General features: G+C 40.9%; 3 protein-coding genes across 6 annotated transcripts in view; 1 reads left to right on the top strand and 2 right to left on the bottom strand.

Moving 5' to 3' along the window:
- The window catches only part of fgfr1a (fibroblast growth factor receptor 1a), a 28,806-nt gene extending 26,023 nt beyond the window's left edge, over positions 1-2,783 (bottom strand). For all 3 annotated transcript variants that reach the window (XM_080893753.1, XM_080893754.1, XM_080893755.1), the window contains exons 1-2: positions 2,471-2,783; positions 2,145-2,358 (exon numbers count right to left, since the gene is read on the bottom strand). The gene's annotated coding sequence lies outside the window, so the exon portion shown is untranslated. The remainder of the gene's footprint in view (positions 1-2,144; positions 2,359-2,470) is intronic.
- A 3,410-nt stretch (positions 2,784-6,193) lies between these two features.
- ankrd39 (ankyrin repeat domain 39) lies at positions 6,194-13,958 on the bottom strand. 2 transcript variants are annotated; one of them, XM_080894503.1, is made up of 4 exons: positions 13,542-13,958; positions 13,299-13,402; positions 12,992-13,195; positions 6,194-12,898 (listed from the first exon to the last, which is right to left on the bottom strand). In XM_080894503.1, the coding sequence occupies exons 1-4, from the start codon at positions 13,630-13,632 to the stop codon at positions 12,752-12,754; spliced, it is 546 nt and encodes a 181-aa protein (XP_080750629.1). In that variant the 5' UTR covers positions 13,633-13,958; the 3' UTR covers positions 6,194-12,751. The 2 variants fall into 2 exon arrangements, with proteins under 2 accessions (XP_080750629.1, XP_080750630.1); XM_080894504.1 differs by having other exon boundaries at positions 13,064-13,195.
- Positions 13,959-14,442: 484 nt separating this feature from the next.
- Positions 14,443-20,874, top strand: kctd9a (potassium channel tetramerization domain containing 9a). The gene is made up of 12 exons (XM_080894502.1): positions 14,443-14,613; positions 14,911-15,032; positions 15,113-15,156; positions 15,254-15,350; positions 15,442-15,500; positions 15,595-15,723; positions 15,868-15,935; positions 17,708-17,803; positions 17,889-18,038; positions 18,417-18,522; positions 18,644-18,777; positions 19,272-20,874. The coding sequence occupies exons 1-12, from the start codon at positions 14,566-14,568 to the stop codon at positions 19,386-19,388; spliced, it is 1,170 nt and encodes a 389-aa protein (XP_080750628.1). The 5' UTR covers positions 14,443-14,565; the 3' UTR covers positions 19,389-20,874.
- The last annotated feature ends 857 nt before the right edge of the window (positions 20,875-21,731 follow it).

Raw genomic sequence — 21,731 nt, 5'->3', positions numbered from 1 at the left:
ACATGACATTTGTCTACAAAGAAAAAAGAAAAAAGCAGCCCATGTCATTTACATTTGAAAATGAAGAAATTATCATTTCCAGGTAAAAATAAAGTTGATTTGAACACATTGAGTGTATTCATGTCAATTATTCCCCCATTTAATAAATAAAAATGAAGAACTCCGTCTTAATGATGGCACAATGGGCTAAATGAAGAAAACACCTATCAAATAACTAACTCTCAAACACTAAAGTCCTGTACTGTTGCAACTAAAACTCGCCTAATAGTTGGGGTGGATGAAAGTGTATAAACATCTTTTTAAAATCTTACATCAAGATTGAAATGCAAATCTCCACTCTTTGGTAGTAGCAGCATTTAACTGACACGCAAAGACCAGTACTTGTCTAATAATTTGGTTTTACATAGGTCCTTTTAATTCAATAACCAGTTTTTATACCTTTTGAGGCCAAAATTCAAAAGGAGTGCAGAAAGACATTTAGCTTGTAAACAAGGACTGCTTGGGAAATAAATACAGCCAGAGAACTGGCATTACAGAAAAGGCACATATCCAAATGTTTGTTCACCAACTGATTTATCCACTCTTAAAAGATAAAAGCATTTCCCTGAACACTGGCAGCGCAGAGAGAACTTACACTAAACAAATTAAAAACACACACGAGACAGCTTTTCTCATTATATTAAGACAAAGGTTTCAGGCAAACCTAAAAACATGACCCACACCATAATTACATTTCACTGTCCATCCATGCAGAAAATTCCTCAGCTCCCAAATTCTGTAGCCCCCCTTCCAGTTTAGTGTGCACTTCCAGTCAATTCAGGGGAAGACGAGCATCAGACCATTACCCTAAAGCTACCGTTTTCACAAAAACACAGACTGCCTTTTTTTTGCTGTCGTCGTCGTCGTCGTCGTCGTCATTTTCTGTGCAGCCATGCAATCTGACTCACAGGTTCTCCACCATGGCGAGAGATCAGGTGTCACGAGATTACAGTCAAAAGTAAAGACCATTTGAATCTGATACTGCCATTTGGTTAACACTTTAACCCAAACTGCTTCTCAGGGCTGCTCAGTATGTGTGACTGTTTATCTTCTCTGCCACCCCCTCCACATACACACATTTTAAGAAACAAAACTCCTAACCATGGCAGCATGAGTACAACAGATTCCACACAAGATGTTGAGCAAGTCACTGTTTAAAAAAAAAATGTTTCAAGGTAAACACTGCAATCCCTCAACCAAATTTATTTATGGCAAATACAAACATACAGCTCAGGTGACAATAATTCTGCCAGGGAGAGCAGCAGCCTAGTAAATTAAAGGGCTCTGGAAAAAAACAAAAAAACAAAAAACTTTTCCACCCTGGTGAAGTCCCTGTGGACTAAACCATCCATCTTCTCCCTCTGCTTTTATAACATTTCGAGCACCACGCTGCATCTAATTGGCCCCTTCAGATCCAGCCTTCATGACAGAAAAAGTAATGACGGGCAAAACCTTAAAATTTAAAAAAATGAAATAAAACAAAAAGTAATCAAACAACATTTCTAAATAAGTCACACCTTTTTTCAATAAAGGAAAGAAACAAACAAATGTTGGAGATTACACTGAAGTGTTATGATGTATCCGCTAAACCAAACTCGACGCGTTAAATAGGAATAATAGCATCACATGTAGTTTGAGCATTTGCTGTTGTTGTTTTTTTAAGGGTTCTCCTTGATGTAGTTAGAATTTATCCAAGAAACTTATCTAATGTGATTAAAGGCGCCTGCTGTGGCTGTAGACAGAAACCCAAACCAGTTTTAGAAGGCCTCTAGGCAACGTTTTGGCTCTTTTAACGCTTGTACTCTCACATTTTAAAGCATGGTTGGAGATTTTGTGGGTGTCGCACCCCATGAAAACCAAAGAGAAACATGCCTACAAAAAACAAAACACAAAACACTAAATTGTTGCCCAAAGACCATTTACTCAAGTGTAACATGTGGTTAAATGTCTGCTTGCCCAGTTCTTTAATTAACTTCCACTCAGGGTCCTCCAATAACGTTAAAACAGCGCAATAGCAAACAACAGCTAAGCCCCCCTTTTAGCACGTAAACAAGTAGTAAAATGAAGCTAAATCAAGGAGTGAAGGAATAAAACGACCAGCTCACCTTACTGGCGGGGAGCCGTGAAACAGCCAGCCTCGGTGAGATAAGGAAGACTCATGAGCTGAGATTGGATGGAGGAAAACCTCCCCGAAAACTGTTTATCCAGACTTATCCCACTAACGAAGCTCGACGTTTAGCTAACAGGTTTGCGCATATTTTGCGCCCTTCTTCTTCTTTTAAACAAACTTTCCGACAGAAGAAGGGGAAAAAAGTTCAACTAAAAAAAAGAAGAAAGAGAGAGAGAAAGATAATCAATTGAGCGGAAAAACTTCTTAAATGGTGTTAAATTGTGAAGTTTTAACTTCTAACGTCTTTTCTCCCTTTCTTACCTGGGTAAACACGTCCGAAGAAACTACGAGAGCGCAGGCTATGCAGCAGTTTCCAGCAGTCCCTTTATCCCAAAAGGCTTCGCTTGCGATGAAATTCAGTCTCCCCACTTCAGAAAACTGTCCTAAAGTTGTTCAACTCGCTCTAACACAATATCCGAACACGAAATATCCTCCAGTCTTATACATATATTTATTTTTATACAAAAGAACGGCGCTTAAATCAATCCTAGAAAGTATTTCGACCGTTCCCGGCGGAGAGGTACGGCTAAACAACGAGAGTCCGAGCAGTTCCACACCTCCCCCCTTAAATCAGAGAATATGCGTATCCTCCGGAACATTGTCAAAACTGCACACAGTACACTAAGAACTTCCGGTCTGCTGTTGAGAAACTAAAAGCCCAAAGCGGCAACGTTTCACATAAAGTAGATGCGGTTGCTTGGTACTGGTATCAAAAAGATGTGCTGGGTACATTTACTGGACTACACTAAACAGGGATCGTTATTACTGCTGGTTATTACCCAGGAAGGTCGACTAAGACCCCCTTTGAGACCTCTTAGAAATGATAAAAAGAGGAGTTGGGAGCGGGGTGCTAGTGCAGCAACAGCGGGGAGCAAACGTCACGTTGTTATGTTCAGGGCAGGTACTATGCATAGCTTTGACTACGCTTATACCTAGACTTTTAGCTGAGCTTCAATGCATTTGTGTGTGTGTGTGTGGGGGGGGGGGGGGGGGGGGGCGCACCTTGTCTTCACCTGGAAAAATTGTGGATTTTATTGAGTCATTCACTTTTTTCACATGACATGTTCAGCTTATATTCTCTACATATCTTCGTTCAACGTTTATGCTAGGTTTCTGCGCATTAAAAAGCCTCCCAAAAACGTCATTCAACTTTAATTTTGAAAGTCAAATAGACGGAATTCTGGTAGTTACTTTTCATCTTGATGCAGGACAATTAGGTCTGGTCGATTCCCGGCTCTCGCTGCCTTCCACAGCAGCACCAACTCCCATACTGCGCTCTTTGCATTGCACAGCTGGAGACAAGACACAAGCGATACACCGTCTACAGTACTTCTGTGTTGCAGTTTAAGTACCTCAATTGATTAAATAAAATAAAGAGTTAATTCCAACAATATAATAATACATGACAAACATTAAATATTATTAGAAATATGTATGAAAAACGCCCGGTTGACAGCCACGAGAGACTTTGCATTGATTGTACACTGACTGTACTTTAGCACTACGCTTCCCATGTGACATTAACAGTGTAAAAGGCTGAGCACTTGGTGTACACCTTAAAATTAAATGTACTTGAAAAGCATAACAAAATCTGTGGTGACACCACACCAGCACAAGTTGTATTGTAGAGGTGGAATGGGAAAGGTTACTCAGTTTTTCGCTGGCTGAATGTGGGCTTTAGCATGAGCTCTTGAACAGAGAACTTGCAGGATTTCACACAACAAGCATGAATACTAATTCAGCAAGAGAAAACAAGCACTTTCATCAACTTCCTGTTCGGGGAAACTATAAAATAGCTTTATTGTGCTGGGATCATATGCTTTGGCAGAATTTCAAAGAGCATCAGAATTTCAAATGTGTCTGCTAACTCAGCACAAACGCAAAGTTTGTTCTCCCCGATCAAACACATAGTTCATATCCAAAGAGCTCATGTGGTCTTTGATTTCACATCACAATTGACAAATGATTGACGACTAAAGCTGCTGAGACACATGAAGCCCAGCTTCGTAGCTAGATTAAAGAATGGGATGACAAAGAAACAGATTTGTGTTTCAACATGTGCTAGCCTCTTACATGCAATGTTATTCTTGTTTCAGTTTAAGGGCATTTTAAAAAGAAATTAATGACTTTATAATTAATCTTTTCTTTGAGACCTAAGATCTGTTTTTCAATTTCAGTGCTAAAAAACAAACAAAAAAACCCCACCTCATACAAAGGCTCTGTACTTCTGCTTCTCTGCTATTTTACTACCTATGCTCTGGAGTTAAAGCAAACATTATCTTATAGCCGTTGGACTGATTGTAACACTGAGGAGGATCTTGGCATGGTTTTAAAGGATGTAGGCTTTCTTTCTTGAGTCTGTTATTACAGTTCAAATTTTAGGTGAAGGACAGAAGGTGCAAGAAGAGATCACAACTACAGACATGTAAAGTGAATCAGATAGACTACAGCAGCAAAATAGCGCACCAGGTGGAAACTGAGGCTACAGTTCATACAGGCTCACCACAATGAGGCAACAAAAGATTGGAAAACATTTCCAGGTCTGATGAATCTCTATTTCTGCTGCAACATTTGGATGGTAGGGTCAGGATTACGTGCAAATAAGATGTGTACCCATCTTCTGCTTCCAGCAACACTATGTCACAAAACTTTGATTATCTCAAACCTGTGTCTTAAACATGAAAATGAGTTCAGTGTACTCAAATGGCCTCCACAGTCACCAGATCTCAATCCAATATCCAGACAGTACACCTCATTGTTGGTGTTAACCCAATGTTTGTCACTTGTGAAAAGATTAGTTTGAAATGTTCCGTTTTCATGAACTGTCTTTTGATGTCACACATCACAGTCTGTGTGGAGGATCGCAGGAGCTTTAATCCACATGTGCAACATTTGAATGCAGCCTGTCTCCATAACAAACTGGGTTGAGTTTGATAAGTGGCATCAATCAGGGGACTGGAGGCCATTTAGCAGACTTAATGTGTTTGGAATAATCAAAACAATCAGTAATCAAATATTTTCACACCTTGGTAATTTATACAAAGGAAAAACGAGATCTTTAGGAGTGTACCTGCTAGGTTGTAGCTATACGGGCATCAGAGTTGTTTCCATCTTCTCATGAAAGCAACTGTTCCTTTAAGTAATGACTGACTTTAATATCAAAAGAGACACAGCAGCTTCATATTACCAGCAGACACTCTTACTTTTATTATTTCTAAACTTTTTTAAAATTCTTTTGACAAATGCACTTTGAGCTCAAATTAGCTTCCGACTTCAAAGAGATCTGCTAACTATAAAACAGATGGAGCGTAAGTCTGACGACTGCATTACATACCAGAGAAACACCGAGCATGTTTATGAGAGTAACTAATAGTGAGAGTTAGACATGCACGTGCTGCCATCAGACCACATCTTAGGATTTCAGCATCAAAACACGAGCCAGAAGATCTTTGATGCAACAGCAGTCTGGAAGCAGATAGTTTATAGGCATTGGTTTTTGTGTCGCTGATAAAGAATTCCCCTGAGATGTACACAAGGCTGTGAGTGATTTAAAGAAAAATAAGTTTAACACGGGACAGGACGGCCTCGGCAGAATTCATAGCATATGGTGAGCATTTATGCATTTGGTTGCTTTTATTCTTTTCCACTCACTAGAGGAGAGGAGTTGAAAACGCCGAGCCCAGGGTGAGCTGAGGTGGTTTGGAGGAGACAAAAATGGAAATAGAACTAGAAACTAATAAAAGATGGTGTTTGATTGTTTACAGCACTGTAGGAGAGGCTTTCTGTCTATATACCTCCCTGCACCACATAAAAGAATGAAAGCAGAACTCTTACGTGGGGCTGATTTGAAAGAAGCCTCGTTAATCATTAACGAGTCTCAGTGTTGTGTACATGCCACAGTAGCCCAATAAATATAGGCGAGCTCACCATCCAGATTAAACACACACATGCCATAAAATGACGACATATCCTTTATGATGGGTTTTTTATTTTTTTATTAAGATTTACACATCTCAGTTTTTTTTAATCTATGAGGAAATTCTCACAAGCTGTTCACAAAGGAGGAGATAATGTAAATTAGTTATTATCTGAGGTAGGGCCAGGACTGTGTGTGTTTTGAAGTCAGTTTATCCTAGATGCAGCTGACAAAAGCTCAGACCAAACACAGTTTGTTCCGAGATGAGGTGGGGCATTTCTGATCACTCCTCAATTCTTTTCAGCGTAAGGAAATGTTCCGGACACTGTTAAAGCCGGGAATACCCTATGCAAAAGCAAACTGAAGGCAGGCTAAGCCGCACATCAGCATGTGGACAAACACAGAGTCATGCAATCCTCTGAGTGAATAATATCAGTGCTTTGCATGATGATTTGCCTAGCAGCTTCTTCATCGCCCCCAAAGTGGGGCTTTATTGTCCTCGCTTTTTGTGTTTGCATTCCATTGTTACCGGGCGAGTACAAATATCCTCCTTTATGCACAAAAACCTCAGCCGGGCCTTCCACTACAGCGCCTTGTGTCCAGCCCTCATCCATCCGTCAGCATTGCCCCTGTTCTACACAGGGCCCCCCAAGCTCATACTCACCACCCCCAGCCAGCTCTTTGACATAATGCTGTTGTGGCTTTCCGGGCCTTTATGTTGGCTGTTGTCTGAGGCAGATTGAAGACCCTTTGTGTGTGTCAGCCCCTGTCCTGAGTGGCCAGGAGGAACCTGCTGGGCTGCGAGCAGAGAGACAGGAATGCACATATGAATGGGTTAGTGTGTGGAGGGCACCTGCTGACAGAGGAACGGCGTGCCTCTGTGAGTCTTAGTTCATCAGCGTAACCATCTTGTTCAATTACACGTGCAGCTCGGTGTTGCGTTCCCTGGTCATTCACACTGAAAGGAAGTGTTGTCACCACCACTGGGACTCCTTTTTTTGCTGTTTGGTATTGTAGAGAGGTGCTTAATAAATGATGTGCCAGTTCCATTGCTTTAGCTGTGACTGATGATCCCCACTAAACACAACCATTTGCCTCTGCTCTTCTGTTCTGAACTGATTTACATAAAAATAGGGTTTACAAGGAACTTAATTAAAATAATAATGTAAACTTGAAAACTGAAAGGTTAATCCACAACATATGTGGGAAACTGTAGCTCTATTGTAGAGTTAACCTTGTCATTTTTTTCAGATCTCATTATAATTTTAATTAAGTCCTCTAAGGGCTTCTATAATTAGCAATGCTGCTTAATTATGAATAAAGTTCCTCATTTGAAAGGATAGTAAACATAATTTCCATGGAAATTTACTTAAAGAAATTATAATAATTTTTTTAAGTGATTTTGAGTGTGCTATGGCTGCTGGTGCCAGACAGGTTGGGCTGAGTATTTCAGAAACTGCTGATTTACCAGGATTTTTACACTCAACTATCTCTAGGGTTTACATAGAATGGTCCAAAACAGAAAATATCCCGTGAGTGGCAGTTCCCAAGATGAAACTGCCTTGCTGATGCCAGAAGTCAAAGGAGCAGAGTGCTTTGAGCTGATAGGAAAACAACAGTAAATCAATCAACCACTCATTGCAACCAAGGTATGCAGAAGAGCATCTCTGAGCAACACAATGAACCAAGAAGGAGATAATCAACAGCATCAGAAGGCCATGCCATATGCCATTCCACTGTGACACAAACCAATTATTTCAACTACAGCAATGTCTTAAAACACATAGATAACCACTAGTTTCCTGCTTCTAAATTCAGGTAAAATTGAGGTTGTTGTACTTGCCCCTAAAAACCTTAGAAACATGGTTTCTAACCAGTGGAGGGCATTACCTTGGCCTCCTGTAACACCGTGAGGAATATTGGAGTCATTTTGGATCAGGATTTATTTTACAGTGTACATATTATACAACTATGTCTTATTGCATTGACTCAGTATCTCTAAAATAAGAAACATTCTGTCTCAAAGTGATATTGAAAAACTACATTATGCATTTATTACTTCTAGGCTGGACTACTACAATTCGTTATTACCAGGATGTCTTAAAAACTCCCTGAAAAGCCTTCAGTTGACCCAAAATGCTGCAACGAGAGTACTGACAGGGACTTGACACAGAGAGCATTTTTCTCCTGTATTTGCTTCTCTTCATTGGCTCCCTGGTAAATCCATAATCAATTTTAAAATCTTTCTTTTCACATTCAAGGTCTTGAATAATCAGGCCTTGTCTTATGTTAAAGACCTCATCGTACCATATCACCCCATAAGAGCACTTTGCTCTATGACTGCATGCTTACTCGTTCTTCCTAAGATATTTAAAAGTAGAATGGGAGGCAGCCTTCAACTTTCAGGCCCCTCTTCTGTGCCCAGTTTGGATTTGGGAGACAGACACCCTCTATTTTTAAGATTAGGCTTAAAACTTAAATAGTTTAATGAGCTTTGAAACTCTGTCTCTTTTTTGACAGTGTTCCTTCTGTCCCGTCTCCCTCACCTCACCTCCAACTGGTCTCAGCAGATGACTTACACCATAAGTCTGGTTCTGCCAGAAGTCTCTTCCTGTTAAAAGGGAGTTTTTCCTTCCCACTGTTGCCAAATGCTTACTCAAAGCTTTACAATATAAAGCACCTTGAAGTGACTGTCGTTGTGATTTGGCACTATAAAAATAAAACTGAACATAACTGAAAAAAAATAATGGAAAATAGACCTCCACTGAGCCAACAGCAAGCCAACATGTGCAAATGAAGAACATGCTGGAAAGGGAAAAAAATCATATACCGCATATTCACAGAGCTCATTTGTAGATTTGGCAGGTGATATACTACAATATGGTTTCCCAAAACAGTCTGCTATGATAGAACCTTGATATATGATCCAACAAGCTTCATTAATTGTCCTCTGACTCATATGGAAACAGCTTAAGGGTTGTTTCACTGGCCATGCTTTTGAGAAGATTACATCTCCATAATCAATAAAAAGAAATTTAACCATCCATCCCAGAGTCAAAAGAAAAAACATCCGGGAATAAAAAAGAAGAAAAAAAATCAGACAATAACACAAAAATCACAGTTCACTGCACACAATTACTCAAGGAAGTTTTGACATTGTCCAGATGTGAGAGCTCCATTTTAGTCCAAAACACTGCTAACATGTCCTATGTTAAAATGACTATCTGATCTATGATGTGGTTGAAAAAACCTGGCCTGCAGATAGAAATAAAAAGCTAGCAAGCATGTGTCACATGGTGATCACCTGATAACCCTGACATTTCCCATGGTCACTGAGCTGACTGCCTGGAAGAGCTAAGCTGCAGCCTCTGGACTCATGGATCTGATCACCCGCTGACCTGGAAAGTGAAAGCGTAGGATCTGCAACATCACATCAACCAGCAGACAACATGCTTCTTTGAAGTGGGAGTGGACCTAAATTGGATTATGCAGCATCTCAGAGGAACAGCTCCCATATATTTGATTACACACGCCCCCTGAACCAACATCCACACGCCTACCTCCGCGACACACAACAGATAACATGGAGCTGTCTTCCATGCCAGACTCTGGTACTGCACCTCCTAATGTGTGCCCATCTGCCAGCCATTTACCTGATTACTTTGGGATAGCTCAGACAGGTCCGGCTCTGCCAGGGCAGCTGCGAGGCAAGAGAATAGCATTATTTTTGTTCAGCTGAACACAGGAAAGATAAGGACTAGATGACCTTTTTTATCTGTGAAAACAGAAATCTAAATAAAAACATTAAAAATAATATTTATATAACCACTGAAACCACTACTTTTTACAGCTTTAACATTATTCTCAATCTGTAGAAAAATACACAGAGGAGTATTTGCTCTCAATACTTAGACTAAAAAGTTCCCAACACCAACTTTAAATCCTTCACACAGACCACCTTCTATTTCTGAGGAAAATAACATCCAGTCCTGGTTTAACTTGGGCTCATTATGGTGGAAGTGGGTTCCAGGGCCAGGAAGTTTCATTGCTTTCCAAATAAATCTCGCTAAACAGAGCTGCAGTCCAAATTCCTCATCTTGTGGAGTCCTTCCCAAGTCCTCACACTATGCGAAGCCTCTCAGAAAACAGCCGTTAAAATCATGCTGCATTCTTCCTTTGCTTTAACATAAAAAATCTGAGAAAAATGAAGCAGCACAGATGCTTCAAAGAGATTTTTAAAGTGTGTGGCAAAAAATGGGTCTTTCTTGACCAAGCATTTGATTTTCACTCATGCAGGCCAGATTTTTTCTCACATAAACAACTCTCAAACTCAAACCAGGTCATGAAAAATTAAAGACCAAGGCCCTTAAGGTTTCCTCCAGTTTTATCAAGTGACACAGAGGGTTTTCATTAGCTCACTCACTGCTACCAAATCTGCATCACCATCAACTCTGATTGTGTTCCATACAGCCTGGCAGGGGAGCAATCACAGGGTGCTGTGGGTGGGTCCGACAGTCTGTGTGCCAGTCAAAATTACTGGTTCAACTCAAAGAGCAGAATGTGCTTTTTTCCCCTCCATAATGCCATTCAGACAAGAAAGAAAAAAGGGGGGAAAAAAGGCGAGCCAACCACCCTGCTATTATAGACATGTGGCAATCAAAGCGGGTTATCCCAGATACAGTTCCTCAGCTGTGTGCAAGGAGGAACTTGTCACTGAGCATAAACAGCTCTCTTGGCTTAGCTCTCGGAGTTAAAATACCCCCAATCCTACCCCATCTACCCCTCAACACCCTATCTCCCTGTGCTGTGTGGCGTCAGCTGCAATCAGCTCCAGATGTGGCCTGGCACCCCTCCAGTCACGGCATGGATGTGGTTTGAAGGTAGTTTGGAAACACCACCCACCAGCGGACCCAATGAAAGTTCCTCAGACTGCAGAGAGAGGTTTCTGTCATGGGTTTGTATCTGTGCAGACCGCACTAATACCCACACATCTGTAGGAGGCTGAGAGGAAAATGTATCTCTCCTATGTGCATGTGTTACTTATTGTACATGCTTTGAATAAGTAAGTATGTGAGATAATGGTCACACAAGTATTTCCATCTGTTTCAGTATAAGGAAATACTTCCATAGGTTTTTCACCTCCGGGCCTCCTTCAGTCATGTGACCTGTGTCTGATTACTTAAAAATGAACAAGTAATCTCAGTACAAAACAAACAAAAACAGCTAATAATTGCTATTTTTTTTGTTAAAAGTTACATGCTAAAAATCAGCAGACCGTTAAGAATGTGAGACACTCATATGGTTTAACTTAATTCTGAAATCCTGAGACTCACAACTAACAACATCTCGGTGCAGAAAAGTGTTAATGCTTTGCACCAGAAGCAGAAGGTTCCACAAGCTTCCTCAAATACAGTCGTAAAACTAGTAAAGTAGAAACAACGAACATCCCACTGTGGCTCAGGAGGTCAAGTCGGCCAATTGGTTCTGTGGTTCGAGTCCCAGCACCTCCAGCTCATGTGTTAAATTATCCCTGGAAACATACCGAAACCCAAATTGCCATCCATTGTGAGCCTTATAGTTAGAAAGCACTTAAATACACAGAATAAAGTGCTGTAGGAATGGGTGAATGTGGCTTGTTGTGAACAACACTCTGAAGGCACAGTTTGGGTAAAAAAGTGTGACATACGTACCAGTCCATTTACCCTTTTTAAGCTGGCCCATGTTTTGTTTTTTAAATGACCAGAAACCAGAAAAAAACCTGGTGGAATTAGTTCACTAATATATCAGCAGTACAGCTGCATAAACATAAACTGCCTGGACACTAGAGTCCTTCTGTGATGTCTTGCTATCAGCTGTAACAGATTTCCCTCTTTCTCACAGTTACGCTGTTTAGTTCTCCAGCAATGTGCTGGGAGGATTGAATGAGGTCACTTTGTGCTTGTTGCCATCTAATTCAGATGGTGTCCCAGGGAAAGTGTCCAGCCCTTTTAGGACAACAGCTCCCCCTACTGTTAAGAGTTTAAAAGTTCAACAAGGATCACTTTTAGATAAAAGCGACCCAAAAACAGGCGAGAAGTTGGCGTACAGTTTTAATAGAAACACATGCCATATGCTCAACAGAGCCAATTATAAAAACTGATATTGTGACTGTAACAGGTGACTCGTACTATTGTGTAACACTCACAAGGGGTTTCCTCTGTGAGCTTTTAAAAGCTGCACTCCGTGTTCAAGTTCTGTGACATCATTGCACCTTTCAAATGATCTCTGTACTCTGCACTGGCATGTTGTCCTTGTCTTGCTGTTGCTAAGTTGTGTGACTGTTTTGGGTCTTGTGCCAAACGTAGGAGTCTGGATACAAACTTAATTCCACAAATACACATCAAAGCTTATAATGCACCACCAGTTATCTTAACATTAAGCCACCAAGAGCACTTCAGCTCAAAAGGTGGGCGTGTTCGATTGATTCTTCCCACTTCCGAATCCATTTCCTCACCATGTCTCAGTTCTCATCAACAGCTGTAACTTTCTCTTCCAAACATGAATGCTGATGCTTGCTAAGGAAAATGTGGGCGATCATTCGTGTGATCTTAGTAACACAGCATGCCTCAGGTTCAGTGCATCTGCCATCAACAGGGGGGTTTTAAGAGCTCCTGCAGGTCTCCCTGCTGTGCCAGCTGGTAGGGTAGCTGGAGCCTCTTGTTCATCTGGCTGCGGAGTGCTGGGCAGTGCTCAACAAGGAGCTGACAGACCTCTTCGTGGCCCCCTTCTGCAGCCTGCTCAACCATGTAAGAGAGTAAAAGATGCAGACACAAGTTAAATGATTATATCTCAGCAGAATGGCTGTGTTATTGCTGGAAATTCTGTACCTTGTGTAAAGGGGACATGCCATCATCATCACAGAGTGCTGGATCTGCTCTGTGTTGCAGAAGGAGTCTTACCACATTCAGATGACCGCAGTAAGATGATCGATGGAGCGGCGTGGCCCCGCCTGGCGTCTGCGGAGACGCACAGGCACCGTTCTCAAGAAGAAACTTGCACACACAGAGATGACCACTGCGGCTTCCATAGTGCTAAAAAGGAAAACAGCATTAGTAAATTACAAGTTTAGGTACATGGGTACATTAGGTACATGAGCTCATGCTGTGCAGCCAAACGTGTCTTCTGTAAACTGACCAGAGCGGTGTATCCAGCTGAGTCTCTCAAATTAGGGTCTGTCCCCTTCTGCACTAAGTACTTTACCCGCTCCAAGTCTCCATTCATTGCAGCAGACCAGATACCTGCACAGGACGCACAGCACCCTACTTCACTGACACATCTTTCAAATCAGAACAAAATAGTATTGCTTGGCCTAGTCTACATATTTGATAGCAGTGCGGTTTAACTCAGTCACCACATGCCTGAAAGGTGAATGCAAACCTCGTTCAAAATCCATTTCGTACAGCGTCTGGTAAACACCAGCAGAGGAGACGGGATGAGAGCAGCACAAACAATGCTGTCTGTCAGACATTTCTTAAAAACGCGATAAATGAAAACATTCAAACCTGAAGGTGAACGCAAGTTTATAGTTACAGAAATGCTGTCAAAGATTACTCTGTTGACAGTAACACTGTTCTTCTTCTACTGCTATTGTTGGGCTGCTCTGTGGCGCATTACCACCACCAACAGGACTACGTCGCGACAAACAAGCCGCAAAAATGCTGTTAGTGAACCAATGAATGTTTGGCCCGATGACAAGTTGAGATGTTACATTTGAAATAAGATAAAGGCTGATGCGATGCGAATGAGTGGCGCTTTTCTTCACACGAAACGAAAACCTTCAGGATGGCTAAACGCTAGCGCTACAAATAACTTACGCACGAAACGTGCTTACGTAGAAGCCTCTCAGCCAATTACAGAGCTGTTTACAGGCCCCTTCAGATGCTCTCAGATTTGGTAGCGTTACATTAATGGATTTGTTTAGGCAAATTAGCGGCCGCGGTTAACTTTGACCTGCGGTGACATAATTATTATCAGTGATGCACTTCTACAGCGACTGCAACTGCTCACGCTTGCACTATCATTTTATAAGCATCAAAAATTACGTATGCTGTTTGAAACTTATACATATCACACCATCAGCTCTATTTAATGCTTGACAACAGCACAGATCCAATAAATTAATACAGTTGACTCAATAGAAAACACATTGAGCTTTTTAAATATAATAATAACACTCCCAAGTTCAGCTGTGCCTATAAGTATTCCTCCAAGTTACACTTGCAAAAAATATCTAGTTTTCCCGACAGCTGTGAAGGCATCTTTTGTCTCGTGTTGTTGTCTGATGCAGCAAGCTAGTCAGCTTCATTTGTTTCGGCACACGAAAAGGAGAGTAGCTGGGAAAGGATACGTCATTGTCCTATTATTTTAGCCTTACTAGACCTTCAGCCATAGCGCGTGAAGAATGAGAAGAGTCACGTTATTTGTTAACGGGACATGTAAAAATGGCAAGGTGGGTAATAGTGTGAGAGCTTGGGCCGCAGAATGACTGGCTTTTTCCACTGTACGTACCTAAGGTGTTTCAGGATGCACTGCTAACTGCTGATACTCAAACGCCACATCATGTACTCATATGATGACAGGGTTAATCTCTGACTTTATTACATTTTTTTTCCACAAATAAACTACCGTTGAACTTTAAGGTCAATCACCATTTCCACCGTGAGTCATTTATGTCATGTGTATGTTAGGCTGGAGTGACCCTTTTGCTTTCAGTCCTTAATCCATCGTTTTTCCCCCCTCTCTTTAGGTTGTAGCAGTATACGGAACCTTGTCTGACTTACTATCTGTAGCAAGCAATAAGTTAGGAATCAAAGCCTCCTGTTTGTACAATGGAAAGGGTGGTCTCATTGATGACATTGCCCTTATAAGGTAAGCTCAGCTGTGACAACAAATTTGAAGGTCTCCTCTCTACATTATGTTTCTGACATGTGCGTCTGTGCCTCTCCCAGAGATGACGACGTGCTGTATGTGTCAGAAGGAGATCCATTTATTGGTGAGTGCTGGCATGTCTGCTGCTGGAGTCTCATCCACTGTCAGAGTGTCCAAAGGTTTCAATGTCTCTGTTGTCTTCCTTCACTTTATTATCACAGACCCTCAAAATGAAGCCAAGATTACATCAGATCCGCTGGCAGCTCACACTGACTGGCTAACCCTTAACATTGGTGGCCGTCTTTTCACCACCACCAGGTATTTGCGCTTTAAATTCAGCTTTCATGCCATATCTCATTCGTTGTTTCTCTGTTCTCTGGTTGCTGAATGCATCTTCTTTTATAATCAGGAGCACCTTGGTCAGCAAGGAGCCGGAGAGTATGCTCGCTCACATGTTTCGAGAGAAGGGTACTGAGACCAGCTGATCAATGAGCATTTCAGTTCTTATTCAGCCATGTTATTGAGTAAGTTTCGTCAAGCTCTGTGTTGTGTCTGTTTTCAGATGTGTGGGGAAACAAACAGGACGAGCATGGGGCTTACCTCATTGACCGCAGCCCTGAGTACTTTGAGCCTATTCTCAACTACTTGAGACACGGTCAGCTCATTATCAATGAAGGCATAAATATACGAGGTAACCTTTCTTCTTTTTCTTTTTTTTCCTTCTTTTAAAAATGTTATTCCTAAATGATGAGGTCTACCTGCATGCAAGTGATCTAATGTCTAAAATGTTAAAAAAAATGGAGGGATATGTAGCAATCTCCTGAATGTTTTCCAGGTGTCCTCGAGGAGGCTCGCTTCTTTGGAATTGAGCAGCTTGCTGAACAGCTTGAAGTAGCGATCAAGGTAGTTTTTAATGCGGAAGTCAAAAAGCTAGTTTACAATAAAATCACGTTTTATGCTGTTAAAAATGTTAATAAAAACAAACTGAAGTAATTTGTAAACCAGTTAAACCCGATATTTGATAGAGAACAGTACAAAGAAGAAAAAAAAAAAACAAGAAGTATTAAAATTGCATACTCATTTTGAATTTGATGACTGTAATGTTATTTTTTTCTTTTTTTTAAAGAAACAACACTCTGGGAAAGCAATTGTTGTACTTTTTGTGCATGTTTTTGTTTTTAGTCTTTCAGTCCATGCCTGCTTCACATTCAGATGCTTTTTATTATGCAGCCATGTTGATATGTGAAGCTGGTAAACTGTAACTGAGCATGCAGAGTGCTTATAACTACAAGCCACATTCACCCGTTACACATATATCTATAAAACCACTTCTTTTTTTTCTTCTTACACCCAAGCGTTTTGTCTAGCATTTATACTCACACCAATGGTTGCATTAGGAGCAAATCGAGGTTGAGTATCTTGCCCAACTACCCCCGGCTGGGGAATCAATCCTCTGACTCAGCCGTCCCCAACACCCGGGCCACGGACCGCTACCGGTCCGTGGCCCAGTAGCGGTCCGTGAGTCGTTTGGTACCGTGCCGCGAGAGTTGAGGCTCGGGTGTGAAATGTATGGTTTTTATCGTTAAGTCGGTTTCCCTGGGTCTTTTCCCGTGTTGTAGTCGTGTGTCTTATTTTGAAGGAAATATTTACGTGTTACTATAGCAACCAGAGAGCATCAAGAAGCAGAGAGGAGGATGTTACTCTCAATGTTGTTGGCGCATTTCAGGAGGATGCTGCTAATAAAGTTACACAATTACACAGCTGAATTTACTATTATATTTACATAATGCCACAGTTTTTGTCTGTATCATTTTATTTTGTTGTATTTATCTGCGACACCTTAAAGGCCGGTCTGTGAAAATATTGTCTGACATTAAACTGGTCCGTGGTGCAAAAAAGGTTTGGGACCACTGCTCCGACTGATATACGACCTGCTCTACCTCCTGAGTCACAGCTGCCATAGAATGTGGTTGGCATTGTCTTACATGAATGGTGTAGAGGCTTTCCTTGAAAAGGAAACAAATCAACTGGGAAGTAGAATATGTCACGTCAAATTGTGTATACCATTCATCTTAAATGGTGCGTTCACAAATGTGCTAGTTACCCATGCCATGTGCATTAATGCACCTCCACCACACATGCTGACTTTGAGCTGTGCTCTTAATAAGCCGGCTAATCCTATTATTTCTCTCCGTATTGACGCTCCATTTATGGGTGCACCTGGAAACAGTTTACCGTCATTTGTTTTCAGACGTGTTCCTGAGTCCATGTCTGTGTTACTACTAAAACACAACAATACAAGTTTTTGGTCTTGTCCATTGTGTGCAGTGGAATGGATAAATACCCATTTATGCTAATGAGCTGTTGTCAATTAACTTTTTTTGATATTATGATCTGCCACGTGATTGCTTTTTTCCCCCCCACAGTTTTTTGGGAAATTAAATATCGGAATATATTTTTCAATTATTTATAAAAAAAAATTTGTTTTAACATTAATATTTTATTATCAGAATTATAACCTGTCTTTGTAAATGCAGAAAGTATGGAGTCATTTGGAACTCACTGAAAGCCCAAATTTAACTGAGAATTTTGATTTTTACATATCACCTCTGCTTCTTTGGAAACATGGTTGTTAAAAATGTGATCTCTCCCTTGCATGCTTTCTTTTTAAACAGAACTCGCAGCCACCCGAGGACCACTCTCCTATTTCCCGCAAAGAGTTTGTCCGTTTTCTTTTGGCAACACCGACCAAGTCAGAGCTCCGCTGTCAGGTACGGTTAGATGAAACCGTTTTAATTCACTCTCATATCATCTGATCAAATTTATACTTGACCCTATTGCTCTTAATGTTTCTAGGGACTCAATTTCAGTGGCGCCGATCTGTCCCGACTTGACCTGCGCTACATCAATTTCAAGATGGCTAACCTCAGCCGCTGCAATCTGACACATGCCAACCTGTGCTGCTCCAATCTGGAGCGGGCTGATCTCTCTGGAGCCAACCTGGATGTAAGCGTGGCGGCTCTGGTGTTGTTCAGGCTAAATCTTATACATATCCATTCACGTCTGTAAATGCTTCCTCCTTCCGTGTATCTTAATGTGCTATTTTTTTGTTTGTTATGTTTTTTAAATGTTGGCCTTGTGGTGATGCAAAAATGTACTTGTCTTAGGATTTTTGGTCTCTATCTGCTGCCCCCTCACTTGTGTAGAAAAAAGGACTACTCTGTTCTTTAATATCTTAAAGATACTGCTACAAATCTTCCTCTCACATTCAGCTTATTTAAAAAAAAACGGCACTTTTTTTCTCCATAATCTTTTCATTAATAATTTGTAGAGGTTAGGTCAGACTATCATAAAAACTTTTGCTCTTTGCTCTGCTGGTTGCAGGGTGCTAACTTACAAGGGGTGAAGATGCTGTGTTCCAATGCTGAGGGAGCTTCTCTCAAAGGATGCAATTTTGAAGATCCATCTGGACTGAAGGCCAACCTGGAAGGTAATCTTTAAAAGCTTTTCTGATGAAAAAGGAGGCAGCCTTAATTTCGTTTTTATTTTTTGTTTTTGTTTTAACTGTACGATTTTTATTATTATCATTTTTATTTTTTTCTTTAAATCAGGCGCTAACCTGAAAGGAGTCGACATGGAAGGAAGCCAAATGACCGGTATCAACTTGCGTGTGGCCACTCTCAAAAATGCAAAGCTGAAGAACTGTAATCTGCGGGGAGCTACTTTAGCAGGGACAGATCTCGAGGTGAGTCAAGGATTATCTTTAAAAGCACAGAATAAAGTGGGCTCAGGTGGCAGGTTTTGTTTATGACATCAAAATCAGGAGCAGAAATAATGACACTGCGAATCTGAATAAAATTCCCAATATGTGATGCAGCTCGCGAAAAGCAAAGTCCCACGTTTTTGTTTGTTTGTTTGTTTGTTTTTTATGTTTCCTGAAATCTTAAAACTAGATGACATGCAAAAACAGGTTTAATTTATCACTCTTTCTCCATTTTATGTTCATTTTAACTTGAAGATCTCAAACTTTGTGCTTTTCGAATGATTGTGGAGCAAATAGACACTGACCTGAAGCACATTTGTAAATGATTAAAAGCTTCACTAAACTTACAAGAAGCCGGTCGATCTGTCACAATCCACACAGTGTTAACAGCACAGGCCAAAGACGGTAAGGCTCGCCTCATTACTTAGGAATTTTTATTGGGTTTTTTTTTGTTTTGTTTTTTTTCTCCTGTCCAGAACTGTGATCTATCTGGCTGCGATCTACAAGAAGCTAACCTGAGAGGGTCCAATGTCAAGGGAGCCATTTTTGAAGAGATGCTGACCCCTCTGCACATGTCACAGAGTGTTAGATAACTCAACACCACACCTGCAAGTCCAATGCGGGCCACAGCTTTCCCCAAGTCGCTCCTTTTCAATCTCTCTATACCTATCAGTGCAGTACAGGTATATGTATGCACACCCCTGGCATTCCACCAATATTATGTTAGCTTTAAATATATTGCACTAGAATTTATCCAGGGTTGTCTTATGTATGTTTGTATGGTAGGGTGTTTTGAGAATGTTCAGCTGCGTTTATCACCAAAAAAGTAAAAGGTTCCTAGTTTGTGTAGATGTGTCTGGATGTAATCAAGTGACTATACTCATTTAGTTTCATACTTTTATTTCATATTACTTGACATGTTAATAGGAATCAAAGTCAGCTTACCTTTGAGCAGTAAAGCTCAGAGCATTGAGCTTCACTGCATGCTGCTGTAGCAGAAATGGAAGAGGATTAATTACCAATAACTGTGTCAATATATATATATATTCTTCTTTAAGTATGTAACTTAATATTGCTGGATATACAACATATTATTATAAAAGAAATAATGCAAGCCAAAGCCATACACTAGCACAGTCTAACAGGCTAAAAGTGCTGTTAGAGCAACATAAAACTATGCTACAGGCTCGTTTTAAACACAGCTCGAGTATGCAATACAAGATGTATAGCTGTGAGGTTTGTTTTTCTAGTTTGATGTTTTTCTGTCTCCTAAAAAACAAAACAAAAAAAAGCTTTCCCTGGTTTTGTGCTCTGTGAATCTACCTCTTATTAACCCGAGGTGTGAGTGATCCACAACTGCATGCATTCGGATGTGGCAAAGCTTATCGTAATGTTCATGCACATCATCCGTTATTTATCCGATCCCCAGTACAGCAGGAGAGTCCATTTTCATGTTGTTAAAGTGGGGTTTGCCTGGAAACGTGCTTCGTGTATTTATGTATGTCACTTAATCATGCTTTAAACTTGTTTGCACATGTATATGTTAACGTGTAACGTGGTATATCCTTTCACCAAAAAGGTTTGGTGCTTTTCTTATGTAATGTTGTGTAAAGCAAATCCAGTGCTTCCAAAACTTCCCCAAAAAGTAATTCTTAGAGTAGACAGAGGTGTTGTCAGCTGTTTTCTGAAGGATCTAACTTCAGTTCTTGTTCCACAGTGTCCGTTTGCATGTGAGGGGGGAGGGGGAAAGCTGTGTCTTTGACCAGTGAAGTTTCTCTAGCTGTAGCTCGAAGCTGCACCAATGATGCAATATTATTCACTCAATGAAGTGGAAGGTACCCGGCCTGTGAGAATGAATGATGAAGGCAATCATAATGTGTATTTCACCCTGAGTGTGAAAACCAATGGAAGAGCTATGGTTATTTATTTTAATACATCTCACTGAATGCAATATGGGGCTGGGGTTGATTTGTTTGAGGCAGGGAGTTGTGTAGTTATCCCTGTCTATGAATATTGCACTCGACCATGGAAATATGTTTCCATAAATGACTGTTATAAATAAACTGCTATGAAGAAAAAGTCTTTGTCATCTGTTTTTCTTTCTCGGTTGCTTTGGCTCAGTTCTCGAATGACAGTCATCTAAACAACATGTCACATCCTTCAGAACTGCTGCTTGTGCTCATTTGAATGAGCATTTGTCATTCTTTGTTAAAATTTGCAAATCTTTTTAGACATTTTGGCCTATGACTCAGCACAGCTGTCTACAGCTTGAGCTGTCATTAGTTGCACTTGTCTTTATGAGCAAAATGGATAATGTTCCTATCGGCCGAATAGTTCTACACACTTGGAATATGTTTTGAAATACAACATCTGACAACCAACAGCTGGAAAGACTAAAGGTCTATGTTGTGAGTATTAGGAAAACATACACTCGCTGGACACTTTATTAGTTACACCTTATTAGCACCAGGGTGGTAGTGTCGCACTGTTGCAGATTTGTCGGCTACACATTTATGATGTTAATCTCCCATTCTGCTACATCCCAAAGATGCTCTGTTAGATTGAAAGCTGGTAACTGAGAAGACCTTATGCAGCCACCGTGCAAATCGAACAACTGCGGGAATTCAAAGACCTCGGCTCTCTGATGCAAGAAAAGTGGCATCTACAGCGGAAATGTACTCAAGAATCGGTCAAGCGGCGGCGGCATTCCCCTCCTTACGATGGTGTATCTGGAAAAAGACAAACGTCACCCTCATCACCAAAATCCGCCTGTACTGCTCACTGGTATTGCCCATTCTTCTCTACTGATCCGAGCCCTGGGTCACCCTCAAACACAACCTCAACAAGCTCGAGGTCTCCCAAATGGGCCGTTTGCGTCAGATTCTCCGAGTGTCCCTCCATGACCGCCCACTGGAGAATCGAGTGTGATGCACCCA

This window comes from Rhamphochromis sp. 'chilingali' (genome assembly GCF_963969265.1).
Source record: "Rhamphochromis sp. 'chilingali' genome assembly, chromosome: 10".
Lineage (NCBI taxonomy): Eukaryota > Metazoa > Chordata > Actinopteri > Cichliformes > Cichlidae > Rhamphochromis > Rhamphochromis sp. 'chilingali'.
This window is presented reverse-complemented; position numbering and strand designations above follow the sequence as displayed.

Bases quoted from the DNA above. Each gene is read 5' to 3' on its own strand.
- ankrd39 (XM_080894503.1), bottom strand. From the start codon at position 13,632: ATGTCTGACAGACAGCATTGTTTGTGCTGCTCTCATCCCGTCTCCTCT. The intron at 13,403-13,541 runs GTTTGCATTCAC...CGTCCTGTGCAG, and splicing joins CGAAATGGATTTTGAACGAG to GTATCTGGTCTGCTGCAATG. The intron at 13,196-13,298 runs GTCAGTTTACAG...TTTCCTTTTTAG, and splicing joins CAGCTGGATACACCGCTCTG to CACTATGGAAGCCGCAGTGG.
- kctd9a (XM_080894502.1), top strand. From the start codon at position 14,566: ATGAGAAGAGTCACGTTATTTGTTAACGGGACATGTAAAAATGGCAAG. The intron at 15,033-15,112 runs GTAAGCTCAGCT...TGCCTCTCCCAG, and splicing joins GATGACATTGCCCTTATAAG to AGATGACGACGTGCTGTATG. The intron at 18,039-18,416 runs GTAAGCGTGGCG...TGCTGGTTGCAG, and splicing joins TCTCTGGAGCCAACCTGGAT to GGTGCTAACTTACAAGGGGT.